Source organism: Mesoplodon densirostris, chromosome 11 (genome assembly GCF_025265405.1).
Source record: "Mesoplodon densirostris isolate mMesDen1 chromosome 11, mMesDen1 primary haplotype, whole genome shotgun sequence".
Taxonomy (NCBI): domain Eukaryota; kingdom Metazoa; phylum Chordata; class Mammalia; order Artiodactyla; family Ziphiidae; genus Mesoplodon; species Mesoplodon densirostris.
This window is the reverse complement of record NC_082671.1, coordinates 99,485,248-99,505,131: the sequence shown is the minus strand read 5'-3', so window position 1 is coordinate 99,505,131 and position 19,884 is coordinate 99,485,248. Positions and strand designations below refer to the sequence as shown.

General features: G+C 33.4%; 2 protein-coding genes across 4 annotated transcripts in view; one reads left to right on the top strand and one right to left on the bottom strand.

The window, feature by feature from the left end:
* PPP1R12A (protein phosphatase 1 regulatory subunit 12A) overlaps positions 1 to 19,884 on the bottom strand; it is a 152,814-nt gene that overhangs the window by 34,862 nt on the left and 98,068 nt on the right. The window contains exons 9-14 of one of the 3 annotated variants that reach the window (XM_060114023.1): positions 14,980 to 15,104; positions 7,831 to 8,046; positions 6,478 to 6,572; positions 5,522 to 5,626; positions 4,445 to 4,612; positions 3,871 to 4,047 (exon numbers count right to left, since the gene is read on the bottom strand). In XM_060114023.1, coding sequence (XP_059970006.1) covers positions 3,871 to 4,047; positions 4,445 to 4,612; positions 5,522 to 5,626; positions 6,478 to 6,572; positions 7,831 to 8,046; positions 14,980 to 15,104 — 886 coding nt within the window. The remainder of the gene's footprint in view (positions 1 to 3,870; positions 4,048 to 4,444; positions 4,613 to 5,521; positions 5,627 to 6,477; positions 6,573 to 7,830; positions 8,047 to 14,979; positions 15,105 to 19,884) is intronic. The other 2 variants (XM_060114024.1, XM_060114025.1) reach the window with 2 other exon arrangements.
* On the top strand, positions 17,387 to 18,097 carry LOC132499416 (transcription initiation factor IIA subunit 2-like). Its single transcript, XM_060114026.1, has one exon. It carries the CDS (start codon positions 17,489 to 17,491, stop codon positions 17,783 to 17,785), a length of 297 nt encoding a protein of 98 aa, XP_059970009.1. The 5' UTR covers positions 17,387 to 17,488; the 3' UTR covers positions 17,786 to 18,097.

The window sequence follows — 19,884 nt, the reverse complement described above, 5'->3', positions numbered from 1 at the left end:
AAATATTAGCCTGTAAAATGGCTATTTTTTTCATCCATTCATTTAACACTTATTTATGCATCTACTGGTCCTATGCAATTTACTGCCTTTTGGACTTCCACCAGATGAAGAAAAAAAAAAAATAACAGAAAGAGAAGAAACCTAGATGTGATAGCAAATCTAGTTTAACAAAAGTTTACAGCAGCCTAGACAGCTGCATGTATCACTTCAGCATTTCATGAGCTGCTCTGAAAGTACAAATGGACAAGAAAGACTGAATTCTTATTTCCACTATGTACAAAGTTTTCATATATAGTTTAAAAGAACTGCATTGTCACTATGCCCCTTTACCCCATGGCAAATAGCACTATCAACCATCACACTCTCTCCCAAGAAGCCTAGATTCTTTTTCAATACTTTCAAGCTGCCATGAAAGTTAATAAATCTATTTATCATATCTGGTTTAACATATGCAGGTTAGGGGCATAAAAATTACTAGCTGAAAGACTTGTAAAATCTGTTCATTTAAAATTTCCATACAAACATTTGCTCCAAATTAGCATAAAAACCTAGCCTATCGACTTGTAATATAGGAAATATATTTGATAGTCCCCATCTGAAATTCAGTTCCTTTCTCCTCCTTGAGGTGTCTATACAGAGCAGATCTCTAAGAACAGGATGTAGAGAAAACAAATAATTCATATTTTTAATATGTGTTTAATTCCAAAGAGGTGATCATCAAAAAGATGGCAGAACATACCAAACTGCATTACTATATCATATTGTCATACTGATCTCTTTTGTATAACTGTATAGGGTATATAATTTTACTTACTAGTCTTAGATTGCCCACTATTTTCTGAACAATCCAAAGGTTATTTTTAAATTAAGGTTTTTCCCCTCAGTAAAAGCAATTATTCTATATATTATTTCCCTGACATTTATTAGCTGAAATATTTATATTTATTTATAATATTAATATTTTGGTTAGTCAACCAAATTACATCTCTAAAAAACTGAATACCAGCCCTTGCTTCTCACTCAGCATTTTTCCTTCCAGAGGGAAAATAAGTGGACAAATGGGAGCTGGCTGAGCCAAGGCAAAATGGTAGAAAAGAGTAGTTGTACCGAACCATGTGAATTCATACTACAAATACGAAGTTATTAGTAAGGTATTGTTTTGGCAGTTTGAAAAGACTATGGAGAATTAGAAATGCCTAAACAATGTAAGAATTTGCCATCTTGCTCCATCTATCTATCTATCTATCTAGATATTCTGCCACCCTGCAAGGCTTGCTGGATCTGTTCCCTGACCAGGGATTGAACTCAGGCCACGGCAGTGAAAGCCTGGAATCTTAACCTCTAGGCCACCAGGGAACCTCGCCATGCTCCATCTATTTAAAGCTAGCTTCTCCTCCCTGCTCCCCAATGCCTCCTCCCTCCAATTAATCAATTGGAAATCTTTATAAAAACAGAAAATTTTCATCCAAACCTGATCAATGAAAACAGGAAAAGTCAACAATAATGTGGAATTTAATAGTGTATACAGTAACTTTACATAATATCTAAAAGTACATATGTAAGGGTACTTAAAAATGGCATAAATGTATTAGTATCTTTTTCAGCCACAGTATATTCTTAAATCACCATACATATATTTGGGGGCAAATTTTCAACTATATACATTTTGAAACCATTAATGAAATTTAATTAAAAAGACAAACAGGGGAATTCCCTGGCAGTCCAGTGGTTAGGATCTGTGCCTTCACTGCTGAAGGCGCTGGTTCAATCCCTGGTTGGGGAACTAAGATCCCACAAGCCAAGCAGCGCAGCCAACAACAACAAAAAAAGACAGACAAGGCCAAAATTGCAAACAATTATTTGACATGAAACAAAACACAAACATTAATATTATTGCATACATCACTGAAACAAGTGAGACAAAATTTCTGTAATGCAGACCAGGAAAAATGTCAATAGACATATTTTATTTCTTATGATATGAGAACCTGCTCTGTCCTAACAATATCACCAAATATTTAATTCCCAATCTTTAAAGTCTTCCAGGATTTATTCTAAAAAGCTGAAACTCAATACTTTCCAACAATATAAAAAATAAAGAAATCCGAGGTTAAGAATCATAATTTGCTTGTTCTGAAACAACTGATGATTTTGGGGAGACATTCATTGGCTTTAATTGTCATTGGAAAAATTTTTTTAAAGTATGGAATGCTAGAGATAGAAAGGATTCTAGAAGTTAAAAACTATATAAATCAAATACCTCATTTTACAGAAGAATAAATTCTGACCCACAGAGAACTCTTACCTTAGGATTAAGGCACAGCAAGGAGTAAAAAACCAAGACCTCCTGAACCTTTTCCCCTTCAGCTCCCCACCTCCCAAAAAACCAAGGCCCTCAAATTCATTTTCACTAGAAGAGAATGATGAGTGCCTATGAACCTCTAATTTCTGTAGGCTATGTGGTCTCATTGAAAACACCTCAAAAACCTAAAACTGACTAAACTTAAGAGAAAAACAAGAATAATTAAAATAGGATATGACCTATACTGGTATTCAAAAATCACAAAATGCTAACTGCTTGTAGTGCTGTTAGAGAAGTATCATTAAATTTCACCATAAAAATAGAAATGAAGCATAAATATATTGACAGAAACTAAAGATATAATGATAGGAAAGAAAACTTTTTTAATTAAAAAAGTTTTCAAAACATTTAACATTTTGTTACTTTTCATATATTCACCACAAATATTACTATAAGGATGCTACTACTTACAACAGGCCATGCACTTTGCTAGGCATCAGAGACAAAAGATGTTTAAGACTGTATATGAATACTATGTGCTAGAAATAAAACCAAATTAATCTGGTTGATATTTTAGTTAAGGAAAATATCAGTTATGTAGCTAATTTTTCAAGAATAAAACATTTAAAGAGGTTACGTTTAGTTTCCTAAGATATTCTTTCTCAAGAGGGAAAACCAGATTCAAAGCTAGGGACTATGCATGATACAGCAGACAGAACCCTGGACTGATTCTCCTGTAATACTGGGCCTAGCCTTAGCTCTCATACTTACTAACCACATAAAAGTGGACAAGTCACTTAATATCTCTGGGACTCAGTTTCCTTCTGTAAAGGATATCATAAAAGATAATAGGTAAATTCCTTTCCACATCTATGATTCCATACCCATTGGCTGCAAGAGGAAGAAGTGAGCAATGCTCATAACAATGTTTTAAGCACATAAAACAAATTCACAGACCCTTTAAAAAGTTTAATTAACAACTGCCTTCTATGTACCAGAATTAAAACTAAGTGAATGTAGTTAACATACTTAAAATTATTTGGCTTACACTTATGCATAAGAAGCCATTCTTCACCAAAAGAATTTTAAAATGAAATTCTCCAAAATAACAACAAACATCGTTAAACATGCATCAAATTTCTTAATAGTGAGGTAGAAGGGGGAAACAATGAGAAGAATAAAAACCTGTTTTTGTCATGGTACATCTAGTTTTCCACGAGTATGATTTGTTTAGTATGTGTTTAGAGTATGCGCTTAGATCTTCATCACAAAAATGTTCTGAATTAAAGAAACCATTAAAACTAAGATGGCTAAGTAGGAAGACAACTATCTGGCTCAGGGCCTTTAAACAAGAACATTAATTCTGTCAGAGGTGTGTTACCAAGCCTAAAGGCTAATAATTGCTCATTATATCAATTTACCTAGTTCTGAGCTGATCTAGGCCATCTCATGTATTGACCTACTGAAGAGACAGTCACCAACTTCCCCACATTAAAACACCAAACCAAACCAACAACTTTCATCATTGGGCAAGACATATCAGCAGTCCTATTCGGACCTTTACACACCTGCGTCTCTCCCTGACCTCTGAAGTGGAGGAGACAGTGCCAGCAGTAGTTGTAGTCAGGGTTGTGGTAGAGGCTGCAGCGTTTACAACAGTTGGAGCAACAGGGATGGTCACTGCCGTAGGCACACTGTCCTTTCCTTTCTCAGTACTATCCTCAGCCCACAAACGATGTGAGGTACTACAGCATCATAAGCAGCAACACAAAAAAGAGAAAAGGAAAACAGCTAAACAAGGAAAGCACTTTCTAGCAGCTGAAAACATGGGACGACAGGGGTGGATTTTTTTAAACCATTAGGTGAGACATCTTTCATCTATGAACCAAAAAGTTCACCCAGAGCTGTCAAAGAGAAATTTACACTTTAAGCAGCTTAACGCAAGGAGAGTTCGTAAGTCAGAAACTTAATATTCTTTCCCCAGACATGCAGAACTGCCTCTTTTTGGAACCAATTTTTGTTTGTAAATCATGTTAACAAGGTCAATGAAAAAATCCAGAGCCCCACAATCTTCTAAACAAAAACGCATGCACATACATAAGCACACAGTAGGCCTGAACACAAAATGTATCTGTGACTCACCTGCTTTGTGTGCCTGCTGAGGAAGAACCCGTTGTAATCTTTGTAGTAGTGCTTGTGCTGGAAAGCAGGCTTTTCTGAAGCCCAGCTGCAGAGGTAACTGTTGGTGTTGATGTGGTGCTTGGAACACTAGAACTAATCAAATCATCTTGTCTTCTACCAAAGGAGCAACTAAAGGAAAGAGTCATATCTATATAGAATGTGTTTGTATGTGTATTCTATAGTCAATGCCTATACATTATACAGATTCACAAGGCTAGGAAAAAAATCTAAAAGACTGTGTTCCTAAATACGCCACCGGCTCCAGCACCAAGAGTTGCACCTACAACTTGCTAGAGTCTAGATGATTTCCCTAATTTGGTAGTGTATCATTTTACTGCATCCCCCACCCACCAACAAGATTCAAAGATGATCTGATAGTTCACATTTCTGGAATGGTTCCAGGTCATATGGTCATGCCAGGTTGGGTCTGGAAAAACACTTTGGTTTGGTTTTACTCCGGGAAAGTTAAGACTTAAGCATTTTCTAAGAAATTGTTTTGGCAATGGGTCACATCCCTAGGAGTGACCCATGCCTATATTATACTTGTTGATCTTTTAGTCTTTTTTTGGTTGCTTTTAGCAGAGAAAATAACACATAGATTTTCCACCCCCTCTCCAATATGATATTACCAACAGTCCAATTCAAGGCATTTCCATTGCTCTGAGTTCTAACACAGGTAGAAACTTTCCAGGTCACCACATGAGATCAATTAATTGATCTATTTCAACTGCTCTAGTCAATTATATAATTGACTTATATATAATTACATACAGAGCTCCTTTTTTAATATCCTATAATCTAAAAGATACTTCATAGCATATCAAATTTAATTTAAAAATATAATAGGAAGGCGTAAGTAGGAGCAAATTTTCACCCATCTTTAAATATATATTCTGTGTCTTTAAACGAAGTTTTATTTAAACAACAAAAGATATATTTAATAAAGGCACATTTTTAATGTTATATTAAATTGAGAGCTCCAAACTGCCTCATATTTTAATAAAAGAATACATAAAAGTTACTTAAGAATATTATTACCTTTTATAATAAGTTGATCCTTCATTAATTGAGCTATTCTTTTTGAGATCATCTTCCCATTTTCTTCTTGTATATGAACTACTTGTTCGCAAACTTGAAGAATCTCTGTGAAAAAAATATCCTTCAGAATCTGGTAGATAATTTTAAAATAGGGTTAAAGAAGCTGTATTTTAATAAACATCTGTAGAAGCAGAAACTAGTAAAATCCCTTAGAAGAACACTCTGGAATATTTATTAAGAAGTGAAAGCAATTCACTAAGATTCCAGTTCTAAGATTCTATCCCAAAGGTATAATCCTAACTATAGGGGGGAAATTTTAATGTTTGCAGAAGTTTTATTTATGATGACAAAATATTAGACAATTTAAATGCCCATAGTTTGGGGAGGGGAAATGGTTACTTTAACCTCAGCAAATCTACTCTATGGAACACTATGTACTAATGAAAAACAGTGCTTAATGAAAATACATACTAACGTATAAGACATTACGAGATCTTAAGTGAAAGAAAAAGTCAAGACACAAAATTGAATATTATAACATGATTACAATTATATTAAAAATTCTCATACTCTATATGTGCTGAAAAGTAGGAAGAAACAAATTAAAATGTTGACAGTGATCAAGTAAGGGCTTTTTCTCCCTTCTTCTTTCTCCTTTTCTATTATGTTCCAAATATTTAGAAAGCATATACAAGTCTGTGACCTCACCTGCCACCACTGCCCCTCACTCTGTTACAACCATAATGCCTTCATTTTTTTTTTGCTATTTCATGAACATACCAAGCCTGCACCTCCTCAAGTCCATGTACTTGGTGTTCTTCCTATTAGGAATACCCTCCATCTCTTCCTGAAATCCATATCCCACATAATTACAACAATGCTCATGTTTTAACTCTCATGCTAGATAGTAAAGATTTTACAGTAAAACAAAATAAAACAAGTCATAATGAATCCACCTGTTTTCTTTCTCTTCAATGTCAGATGTACTGGCTAGTCGTCTTGGTATTGTAGGTGTGACATATGCAAGCCTAGTTCCTTTACTATCTTTCTCCTACACAACAGGGAGAAAAAAGTGAAAATAAATCTGTGATGATTATAGGTGCTGCTAAAAGTATTATGCAAAGAGTATTCAACAATGTATAATTACAAAGCCATCATAGTTTATTTTATAATATTTCCATAATTCCTAAACTCCAAAATTGATGTCTATCAATATTCAAGTACTGTAAACACTAAAAGACAGCCTGTTCAAATTAATTTTCTTTTCCTTCTTCTTTAATCTAGAATTAGCTCTTTTTTAAAATAAGAAAAATTCCTCCACATTTTAATGACTTTTTCTGAAACTTCTGTAACATTTACTGTAATGTCGTATTGTAAGATAAAATATCTTTACTTCTTTCAGAGAAATAAGGTCTCAAATACAGTTCACTGATAAATCTCAATTATTTACATTATACAAGCTATTTACTACCTTGATATACTATGTTTTAAAAATATAACATTAAAATATACAAAACAAAAAGTTATTTAAATTATATTTAACCAAATCTGGCTGAGAGTATAGTGACAATAACATCTGTTACATTCTCATTATACTGGCATCAAGTACTTGGAAAACAAATGGAAAAAAAATTTATACAAAATAAAAAATATTTCAATTACTTAATGAGAAATTCATTTCCGAATTTCTGATGCATGTAAACACTCCTGTATAGAGCAAGAAAACTGTACGGAAAAAAATGTCCAAGCACTAAAAATGCAATAGAAAATAAATAATCCAATTATACAAAATAGCACTGAATGAACTGTGGTGCATTCTATTTAATGCAATTTAATATTGCCTTTCAAAATATAGCTATTAAAGTTGCTCACTAGGACAAAGCTGTGATGTATCAGATGAAAAAGCAGGTAAAGAAATTGCAGATATTGGGTAAATGCAACTTATGAGTATAATCACATTCTAGAACAAATGTGTTCCTAAACTTTCAAAACCCTTCTTAATAAATAAAATTAGCTTGCTCCTTGATACATTTTATTGTAAATTCTCAAACAGACTAAAGGATTCCTTTAATTGAGTATAGTCTCATAATTTATGTTTTGGGCAAATACACGTGATCTTCCCAATTATTATATCCCATATAAATATCTGCTTAAGGTAGGTACATTTGTATTATCATGTAATTCATTAAGTCAGGTGAATTAAGTTGATACATAGATCTAATGATACTTAGTAGAAAATCCAACGGATCTGATTCCTGGAAAACAAATTATCATAGTTTTTATAGAAACCAAATTGTGAAACAGATTACCTTTTCTTTATTATCCAAAGAGGAGGAAAGCCTGGGACTTGAAGCTGAACGCATAACACCTGCAGTGTCTTTTTCTTTCTGGGCCTCTTTAGATGCTGTGATTTCTGCAAGTGCGCCATAACTACCAGTCTTTCTAAGTCCTAACCTCCAAGATGCAGGAGACTCATCTTTTCTCTCTTCTTCTTTGGGAGAAATTTTTGTAGCTGAAGTTGGAAACTGTTTTTTTATATTGTTTTATTTTTAAGGAAAAGGAGAAAAATTATACAATACTGATCAGTCCTTAAACTGAAAATGAGAAGTTTACAGATAATATGTTTAAAATGATAGTTAATAGTTTCAGGAGAAACACTTTTACTAAGCAGGTTAATGTCTTAGTCAAAAATGTAAAGATCTACAACTGAAGAAGGAAATACTGCCTTTCCAGATGTTAGATTTAAGAACACACACTCCACACTTTGTATCACACAGAAAAATTATGATGCAAATACAGAGAACAGAAATGAGCACACCATAATGACTTAAAACCATGCATCTTTGAAACCAATATTCATATTAAACTTGTTATGTTGTAACCTAATATAAATCCTTGCACATCGAAATGCCTCACCATAGATTTTTCACCCTTACTGGGCACAAGAACAATGCCAGTTTTGCGCAAGCCCTGCCTCCATGATGCAGGATCTACTGATTCCACCACAGGCATGATAGGAGCAATGAAATCATACTAAAGCCAATTAAAATAAGACAGGTAAAGAGATAAAGATTGAAAGTATGAAAACAGGAAAGGAAGTTATGAGCAAAACAGACTTTTCTCTTTTTAAAAGAATTTTATAATAAATTAAAACCCAACGACTGGGTAATTATCCAATCTTTAAAAGTCACTGGGAACAAGTTCCAGTTTTAGCATGAGAGAATCTGAAAGAATTGAATACAGAAACTTCTAAGGCAGTTCAAGGCACATAGAGCAGATAGTATTACAGTATGAAGTGAAAAAACTACTGCCCTTGAATTTTGTTTTTATTCATTTTGTACTTGGGTTAAAAAATTTTAAATCCATCATCATCAACAAAAAAGTAATCATCAGTATATTTCTAATTATAATATTTAATTCATCAATATTTTAAATATCATAGCCTTAAATTTACTGTTTGATTTTTCCACCAAACATGAAACATTTCAATTAAAAACTGTTTTTGCACAAATATTTATTTCATTTTCAGGGCTTTCTAACTGCCCTAAAAATGAAACGTCTGTTGTCTGTAACTAGTTCACCTCATTAACTTCACTTACAGAGTTTAAATATTCACCACAGTTAAACATAGATGGTAAATATAGCAACTATCTAGTTACTATAAGCATAGGATATAGATTAAAAAAAAAAAAACCAAAACAACCTTTCTTTCACACCTATTACCAAGGTTTGCCATAACAGCAGTTTAATAGAGCTTGTTAAAGCACCCATAATGTTGGAGGGCTAATTCCTAGACAAAACTGCTACAAGATACCTCCAATACTTCCAATAATTAATTCCTAACAATAAGGTTGCAAAGAGACTCAAGATATACAAGCATTTTTCAGTTCCCAAAATGCTCACTGAGGCATTCCAGGGCGCAAGAACAAAATCACAGGGGGGCTGTGGGATATTTTAAAGTTTTGAGAGAAGTACAGTGACATCTGTTGGACACTGCACAAATTGCCATTATTAACTTATTTGTACCTAACTCCTTAATAAATGAAACCAAGAGGTTTTTTTTTTTTTTGCCAAATGGCACTGTGAAAAAAAATTAGTAAAACACTAAGGTGTCCACCTACTGAGAAAGTCCAGGAAGCTCTGTAATATTTTACATAATATGATAGGCACTGAGATGATTCCTTATTGATTTCAGAGTTTAAAGTCATGGTACTTGAGAACAGAGGTTGGCAAACTTTTCTTTCTGTAAAGGGCCAGACTGTAAACTTTAGGCTTTGTAGACTATAGAGTCTCTGCTGTAACTACTCATCTATGCTGCTGTAGCACAAACCCAGCCATAGGTAGTACACAAATGAATGAATGTGGCTGTGTTACATAAAACTTTATTTAGGGGCAATGAAATTTGAATTTGTGTCACAAAATATTCTTTTTCTTTTCATCCTCCCCTGCCTCTGCCAACCATTTAAAAGTATTAAAACCATTCTAACTTGCAGGCTGTACAAAAAACAGGTAGTGGGCCACCTTTGGCCCACAGACCATGGTTTGCCAATCCCTCCCTACCCCAGAACTTTCCCCAAACTGGAAACAAATGTTATTCCTCCATGATAAAATCGTCATATAGCAAATAATATTTGCTGAGTGTTATAACAGAAGCTAACATTTAACAAACATTTACTTGTGTGAGGCCCTAAACTAAGTGGTAAATATGGGTTATCTCATTTAATCCTACAATCACCCAATGAAATAGCACTTTACTATTATCCAATATTTTAGAGTTGAGAAAAATGCGGCAATATTATCAAGTTTGAAATTTTGTTGCACTGTTACGACTTATATACCTCCTCTCCACCTAACATGGATTTAAATACTGGTTTATGTGTTTAAAAGCATCTTTCAATTTTTGGTATATAAATAAACCTCTCTGAAAAACTCAAGTATACCTAGTCCCTGAAATTCTTCTTTTGGTTTTTATAACTAGGACACTATTTTGACTTTCCTACTCTCTGACTACCCCTTTCCTGGTCTTTTTGTTGTTGTTGGTAGCAACTGTCCTTGTCATAGCCCTGTAACATAAGCACTCCAAGAGTCTGTTCTTGTATCTCCTATCTTCTCTTTATACTTTCTTCTGAATGTTGGGAGTAGGGTCTTCTTATATCCTCAGGCTAAATATTAATTGTATTCAGCTTATTCTCAAATTTGTTATTCTCCAGCTCAATCTGACTCCTAAATTCCTAGTCCTGAATTTCGACTTACCTGCAGAATGGACTATATGTAACTAAAATTGGAACCTGAAACTCAACATGTTTAAAGTCAAATACCTTTATTTCCAAACCAACTCTTCCTCAGTTCCCTATTTCTGTTACTGGCACCAAAAATCTCTTCAATCCCCTAAATTTCTTTTTTTTTTTTTGGCCCTATTGTGTGGCATGTGGGATGTGGGATCTTAGTTCCCTGACCAGGGATCGAACCTATGCCCCCTGTGCTGAAAGCACAAAGTCTTAACCACTGGATGCCTGGGAAGTCCCAACTCCCTAAATTTGAAACTTTGTAGTCATGTTAGACTTCTTCTCTGTCATCTTCCTCCATCTACAAATTAAGTGCCAAGTCTCTAAGTCTCCTCCTCTCCTTTATAAGTCCACTGCCACTTCTCTGGTTTATATTCTTATCATGTTAGGCTATTTCAGTGACTTTGTAATAAACCTTCTCTCAGTCGGTCTCTCACCTTCAAATACACCTGCACATTGCTGCCAGAGTGACATTCTAAAATTCTCTCATGGCCTTGTTCAAACATCTATGATCCTCTACTATCTATCAAATTATGAAAATGTTACCATAGTAATGAAAACATTCCAATTTGGCTCTGCTTTTCCTGCTTTACTTCGTATATGTAGCCTATACATCAGTCAAACTAGACAACTCATTTTTCCTGCAACACTCCACATTATCCCTACTTTTGATCACACTGTTTCTCTTCTCTCTTTTTCAACAGACTGTACAAACTCTCCTGTTAGTTGAAATACTACCTCATTCTTCAAGATCTCAAATGTTCTAACTCCATTACCTCAAATCAAAAATGATTTCTTCCATTTAAAAACCATCATTCTACAATTATACACTTTTACTGGTATACTTCATGTACCCACAGCACATAGTAGTCTTTTACTAAATTTTATTATGATGTAGGTTCAATAAGCAAGAACATGTAATTCCAAGAAAACTCTGAATTTTTACCATCTAGCAAAGAAAATATAGTTTATGCTTATTGGAATATACGTGTATACAGCAGAGTAGGTAATCCTTTTCAGAGATCTCAACAATATTTATTTTGACTAGAGAGTTATATATAAACATTGTTAGTTAAACTTATTGTTAGTTGAAACTTTAACTAACAATAAACTTATTGTTAGATAAAAATTTAATATAAAATGTATATTATTTAACTTATTGTAAGTTAAATAATGCGATAAACTTACTATTTTTAGTTTACTTACTATTATTTAGTTTACTATTTTAAATCATAAGATCAAACTAATGGTTTTATAGATAATATATCCATAAATGATAGGCCTGATCTCACTGCTACAGGAATCATTCTATAATTTTAGCTGACAAGTTAACAACTTAAGAGAAGATCATTTAAAGTGAATATACCTATGTTTCTCTGCAGTTATCATGAGTTATTATAGAATATAAGTGATATTTAATACTGTTTTAGAGCTTCCAGTTTCGTGATCTATTCCTTGCCATGAATGTTAGTGTGTGTGTGTGTGTGTGTGTGTGTGTATTTAGATACATAGTTTATGTACTGGTGGAGGAAGCTAGAGAACTTAGGATAAGTTGTCTAGATAATAGAAGCAGAGTAGTAAGTGGCACCTAAAAATAGACAGAACTCTTAATTAATTACAAAATCTTTTACGATGCATTTACAAATTAAGAATTCATCCAAGGAAATTTGTTAGGTCTCTAAGTTACAAGGAAAATCTTGAAACAAATGAAAAAAACCCCACTAAAATGCTAAATTAAAGTAAATACAGTATCACTGAACATGGTAACAGGCTCTAAGAATCATATAATACTGATAAAACTTAAAAATACTTCATTTTTTTGTACACCATGACTTTATTACTTTGAATAAAACTTGCCCATAAAACTTTAAGAACAAAGACTGAAACAATGTAATCTTTAAAGCAAGTTATGATGCTTTAAATGGAGAATAAAATGGAGTTTCTAAATATGCAAATTAGAGAAACAGTTGTCATTAGATCAATTTAATTACAGAATCAGAAGTAATACTGAATAAGAACTTCTATAGCAAAGAAATTACTGGCCCACTAATCTAACAGAGCTATTAAGTATTTGCTTTCAGTGAGGGCAGTTGGCATAAACTGAGAAGTAAACTGCCATAAATCTAGGGTTATGCTTGAGAAAAATATAATTGATAATAAGAACCCTATTGTAATTACTTGACTACAGTAGGAAAGAGATTGCTTAGTTAAATACTCAAAAGACTGACAGCTGGTTTCTTGGCCAGCTATTCCAGGGAGGATGGGGCTTCTGGGAACTTGATAAATCTACAGTTCTAACAGATAATCAAAAGAGCTAAAGTTTAGTATTCACTGAAGAAGTATAAAGGGGTTCTAGAATTAACAAAGCTTTAGTTAAAGCAGCCCATGGTGACACCAGTTATGGCATAACTATCTTGAAAATTTTGCAGACAGACTGCTTCTGGAGAATTTCATTTTAAAGCATATGAAATTATGACCATTTGAGGATGGGTTCTAACTGAATTCAAGAAACCCTCAGTTCTAGAATACAGAAGGTAATAAGATAATTCAGTCACAGAGTCTTCTGATATTCAAACTGTACCAGTGAAATTCATACATTTCTACCACTAAGAATTCATACTACTGCTTTCCTTTGGAAGAGTTTTAGAGGAGGATTATTAATAACAGTATGGATTTTTAAAGAATTCTCTAGTTTATGATTTTAAAAGGTTCAAATTTTGACCACTTGGAGCCAAATCCAAAGATTAGCAAAACTGACAATATGATAGAAACACTGTGGGGATTTAAAATCAATCCTCAAACCCATGCAAGCCAAATAACGTCAGATAAGCAACAAAACAAGAAGTCCAAAGGCAGAGACTTAATAAGTAAACACAATGTATAATCCCTGAGTGGACACTTAATTTGAAAAATCAACAGCTAGAAAGATGTTACAAGAAGACAATTGGGAAAATTTTGAGTATGGTCTGTATATTAGTGAACATAAATAATGGTATTATATCAATGTTAAATTTTCTAAGTATGATGATTTCAGTGAGGGAATGAAGGATAATGCCTTTGTACTTAAGAGATACATACTCAAGTATTTAGGAATAAAGTGTTACAGTGAGAGCGGTCAATTCTTAAATGGTTCCAGGAAAAAAAAAAAAGTACACGTGAGTGTGAATATGTCTACGTGTATGCATGTGCGTGTGTGCATGTGTGTGTTACACAGAGAAGGAAATGAGTTTACTCCTAAAAGTTAGGTAAGGGCTGGTGGGGAGAAGCCTTTAAAAAGAGACCAGTAGGTTAAAAAAAAAAAAAAAAACCCCACAGAAAACCCTTAATCTTTAATTAGAGTTAAAAGAAGTATAGGTTCTGAAACAGCAGGGAAAAGAAAAGTCTTTAACAGATCAACAAGTAAGGATGAAGAATAAATGGAGAACAAAATAAGGAAGAGGAAGAAATGAAACTAACATTTTGGGAGCATTCAGTCACTAGCCAAGCTCTCTCAATTACTGCTTAACAATGTTAACTTATTTTCTCTTTGTTATTATTTTTGTTTTGTCCTTTTTAGGAGGAACAGATAAGGAAGACAGTCACTTGCTCAAGGTCACAACAACTAACAAGAGGTGGGGTCAGCTGTTGACCTCTGGTTTGTTCTGACATACCTGGTGCTTTGTAAATGAATTAGAAAATCTAGATTCCAGTTCTCTCAGTAACTTGTGGTAGTACTTTTTGTGCTTAACTTATACACATGTGAAATTACCAAAATGCACCTTTACTCAACAGAAATAAAGGATACAAACCCCATGCTTCTCAAAAGTTCAGTGGAAATAAAAAACTACCATGATTAGTAGTTTTTCATATGAAAAATTTTATCTTTCTGCTATTTATTGGGTTGGCCAAAAAATTCGCTGGTTAATGAATATGCTGCTCAATAAAGTTCCTGGTGAAAATGAAAAAGTCTCTTATTTTACTTAAAACTGAACAAACTTTTTGGCCAACCCGATATTTTTTGTTAATGATCAACTGCAAAAAGTACTTGAAAAAAGGAATATAATAGATTCAGAGGAAATAAAAATACATTCTTATTCTAAAACTTTAAATAAACTTAGAACTGTCTTAATGCTTTAGCTCAAATGGTACTTACACAAAATACATTTATTTTTAACAAACACAATTTTGGCTTACCTTTTTAATAGGTGATGTAGGTGTTGCCTGACCAGATGACACAGTAGGTGTTGTAACAGCTACAGGAGCTGCTTGTGTACTAGAAGTATTGGCATTAGTTACAGAAGCCATGGATTTTGTCTTATCTTTAGGGAAAGGAAAAGAAAAAAAAAACACTAAGAGTCATGATTCTAGATTAATTCAGTTTCAATGGTATTGAAAATAGCATTTTATACTGTATTTTTGCTTAAGGTTTTGTTAATTCAGTCTTTTCCCACTATTATCCCTTTTAACAAGTGACATTTTCAAGGAGTTTCTAGAAATGTCTCAATAGGTATGGTATGAGACTTAAATAAGAACACGACACACAACCAGACTTTTAAGAATAAAAAGCACAAATAAAATCTGACTCTGACTTGTGTACTTTTAACACTATGGAAAATTTTTTTAAGTTTTAAATTAATATTTAAAACTTGAATACATGAATACAACGTAACTTCAAAAAATGCAAGACCTATGCAGTGTTCCAATGAATAAACAACTTACCTTATCTAAAACCTATAGCTCTTCTTTATTCTAGGAAATCTAAAAGTGCTCTTTGTTGATAATGACTTATATTCCTGTCAAACTATGCTTAAATGTCACAAAGAGCATTCCTTCTCACCCCTAAAAAATCTGAAGTTAAATGGGCACAATATCAGCTAAATTAGGTTAAATCTCTTCTCACAATGTACCAAGACAATTTCCAACTAGTAATTGATCACTTAGAAAAAGATTTTTGAAATATTAGAAAAAAATCAATATGATGCTAGCAAAAATTCAAAGACTGCATTTGAGCACATAAATCAAACTGGCCTTTAGCAAAAGTCACATATAAATTTAAACCTTTAAATTAACTGTAATTTATAAACGGGCTAGAAAATTTCACTTTTCAAATGGTCAAAAGTCATGTTAGGGCTTCCCTGGTGGCGCCGTGGTTGAGAGTCCGCCTGCCGATGCAGGGGACACGGGTTTGTGCCCCAGTCCGGGAGGATCCCACATGCCGCAGAGCGGCTGGGCCCGTGAGCCATGGCTGCTGAGCCTGCGCGTCTGGAGCCTGTGCTCCGCAACAGGAGAGGCCACAACAGTGAGAGGCCCGCGCACCGCATTTAAAAAAAAAAAAAAAAAAAAAAAAAAGTCATTTTATCCAGTTTTAAAATATTCCTTTAGTTTCAAAATGGGATAGGAAAGGTATCTTTCTATACTTTTGGGAAGAAGTATACTGCTTTTAAAGCCCTATGAGATACTCATTTTCATTATACTACCTCTCTCCCTTCTTTAGGTCAGTTTTGCAAAGAATCTTCCACCATAAATTACCATTATGAGTAAGTAGACAACATTAACAAATACTTATCTTTAGGGCAAATACAAACTTCCCACTAATAATTCTGAATTTGCAATGATTCATTCAGTCCTATTTGTGACTAAGAAAACATCTGTAAGATGTTAGTAGGGTGAAAAGCATAATCTTAAACTATATCAAAGGACAAGGCCAAACTGGCATATTTAAAAATCACTATAACCACAGCTTTTCAAATAAACTGAATGAGCGAGAAACTCAGTCTAATAAACTTTTTTCTCATTGTTAAATCTCATTGTTAAATCCCTCTTTTCATTCAACAGAAGCTAAGCCTATTCAGCACAGTTAAGTACAAATCACGTATACTCTAATTAGACATCCTCCTGGAAAACAATCCATCCAACCGGAGAGAGTAATTCAACGAATATTTATTAAGTGTCTGATACCTCAAGTACTGTCCTAGGCACTGGGGATATATATCAGTCAATGAAAAGACAAAATATCTTAACTGCATAAAGTTTACAGTCTAGTAGGAGAAATAAATAATAAACTAAAGCTCAACATGTGTTTTTTCATTTTATTTTCTCCTTCTCCCCGTATTTTCTCCAGGTTTAAAATTTTTTTATATTATTGAAATCTATACATCAAAGAATGTATATGCATGTATGCAAACATTTATGTTTGGTTTAAGAATAATAATGAAACAAACCTCAGGTGTCCACCATCTAACTTAAATAAACATTATCAGTGTTACTGAAGCCCTTTCTATCCATTTGATTTCAATGAAGAATAAAAACTTCATGTCCTAGAGAAAAAAAAAAAAAAAACCTAAAAGCAAAACTATGCTTCCCTATTCTCATTCCTTCAACTACCTCTGAAAAATTTATAAATCATTTGGAAGGAAACTAAACTTTTGGTTGAGTTCCTATTTTCAATCTGATTTATAAGAAACTGATTAAAAAATGGTTTGGAAAATATTTTATGAAAGAAAATTCAGCAAAATAGTTATTTAACATAAAAGTTTCCCAAGGAAATAACCTTACAAAAAGAAAAAAGAAACAGTTTAGAAATTGTCAGATCACACTGGGTTTCTGGCCGACCCACTTCTGTCGGCTCCGAGGCGGGAAGCGCCTTTTCCACAGGATATCAATGCAAGCCTGAATAAGAAGAAGAATTTCTCCCTCCTAAGCCATGGCATATCAGTTGTACAGAAATACCACTTTGGGAAACAGTCTTCAGGAGAGCCTCGATGAGCTTATACAGTCTCAACAGACTACCCCCCAACTTGCCCTTCAAGTTCTACTTCAGTTTGATAAGGCTATAAATTCAGCGTTGGCACAGAGGGTCAGGAACAGAGTCAATTTCAGGGGCTCTCTAAATACACACAGATTCTGCGATAATGTGTGGACTTTTGTATTGAATGATGTTGAATTCAGAGAGGTGACAGAACTTATTAAAGTGGATAAAGTGGAAAATTGTAGCCTGTGATGGTAAAAATACTGGCTCCAATACTACAGAATGAATAGGAAAAAAATGGCTTTTTAATGCCATCCTGTTATTGTTCATCACTTTTTGAAGAGAAGCATAGAAGAGACTTTTTTAAAATTTATTCTAGCATTGCAGAAATGACTACACTGTGCCGTACTATCAGAGAATTCCAGTAGAAAGAAGCTTATAATTCTGTACCTTGTTACATTACCTTGTTATACAGCATGAAGAAACAGAACTTTTTTTTAATGACAAATCAAACATTGTGGCCTTCCTAAGACCATTCTTTAATAAATTCATTTTAAAACTCAAAAAAAAAAAAAAAAAAAAAAGAAATTGTCAGATCAAGCTATACCTCTACAGGGAAATGGCTGCTTTCTCAAGCTTGCCAAATAAAGTATGATAAAGCCTTGTTGATATTAAAAGAGTGAGAGAGAAGGAAACACACAGCATTTACATGGATTAATTCTTGAGATAGAGTTAAATTTTCCTGGCACAACTGGCTACGAGCAACAGGAAGAACAAAATTATCAAGTACAATGTTTCAGAGGAACATTTAAAGTTAGCTCACTGAGAAGAGAGAGATTGGTATGCTTAAACTCCAAATTGGGAAATTAATATAATACAATTTGATGGTAATTACTTCTATTCATACTTATAGAACAGAAGAGTTTAAAGAACGATCCAGATAGCCTAGTCCAATACTTCTCATTCTACAAGCAAGGAAATTTCAACCAAAGGACAGGAGACTTGCTAGTTAGTGGCAAGACTGGCCTAAATCTGAAGTCTTTTTTTGTTTTAAATAGCTCCCTGGTGCCTAATACTGAACAGTGAACTGTATAGAAGGGACCAATTAAGAAAAAATTAGGTAGAAAAATCTCAGGAATCTCTGTGAGATATCTGGACTTCCAGTTCTTGAATTCTACTGCATGAGCTAGGAGATCTGGGTGCTGGTCCTGGCTTTCGTGTGCACATGTGCATATAGTTTAATTTGTAATGATATATTTTACTAGAGACTGGGGGCCAAGGCATGTCTCATAGAGGGAGATTAACTACATAAAAATAACTTTAAATACTTGCAAAAGTATCTGAGTCAATTTAAATTTCAATATCATTTCATCTTTCAAATGAACTGAACAAATTTAACTGAATGTTACTAGGTAAGCATGTACATTAATCTTATTTAAATTAGTAGACTTTAATTTTATACATTACATGAAAATTAACATTTATTACAAAGCAATTGATTGTTATATAGTATCCATGTAAAGCAGGTATTATTACCCTGATTTTACAGAGAAATCAGAGATTAAATAACTTACCCACATCTACAGTTACATGCAAGAATCAGTCCATGTTCTTGAACACTGTACATGCTGATTCTCATATAATTTGTTTTTATAATTAGAAATATTTTAATTAGTATGTTATACAAATAAATTATAATATTCAATGACTACCTGTTGTTGTACTGCCAATTTTACCTATATTACTGTGTCATCAAGGCAAAAGATATGTTGATTCACCTGATCAGCAATGTCACAGCAATAAATAAAAAATTAAATCCCTAAGTGACTAGAATCTAGCCATTTATAAATTTCAAAAACTCTGTGTATTTCCAAAAAATAATTTACTTGTAGGATTAGTAAGTTTCAAGAAAATAAAGAAATCCATAACACATCATCTGGCAACAAAGCTAGCCTGTGCCCATTTAGCAATATTTTGTTTTTAATGGGAAACAGGATTATCAGTACGTTCCTTAACATGTTTATTTAGTAAACTTTAGCTTCTCACATTTTCTTAGAGAAAATATTTTACTGAGTAAGTAAAAATAACTGATTCAAAACTTGCTGTTGTGTCTAGAGGAAATATGGGGAGTCTAAGAAATTCTAGGGTTCCATTTGTGTTTACTAATGATCACCAAACTGGTCCTGATAATGATGACTGTTTTTCATTGATAAAAAACTGAATGAAAATGCAATACCTTTTCTGATAAATACGTTAAAATGCCAAAATGCCAGGTTATACAACTCAAAGGTAGCAATCCTGGAATCTTATGCTCTTCAGGAGGTTTTTTTTGGGGTTTTGTTTTTCTTAAG

Excerpts from the sequence above, each read along its gene's own strand:
- LOC132499416 (XM_060114026.1), top strand. The coding sequence starts at position 17,489 with ATGGCATATCAGTTGTACAGAAATACCACTTTGGGAAACAGTCTTCAG.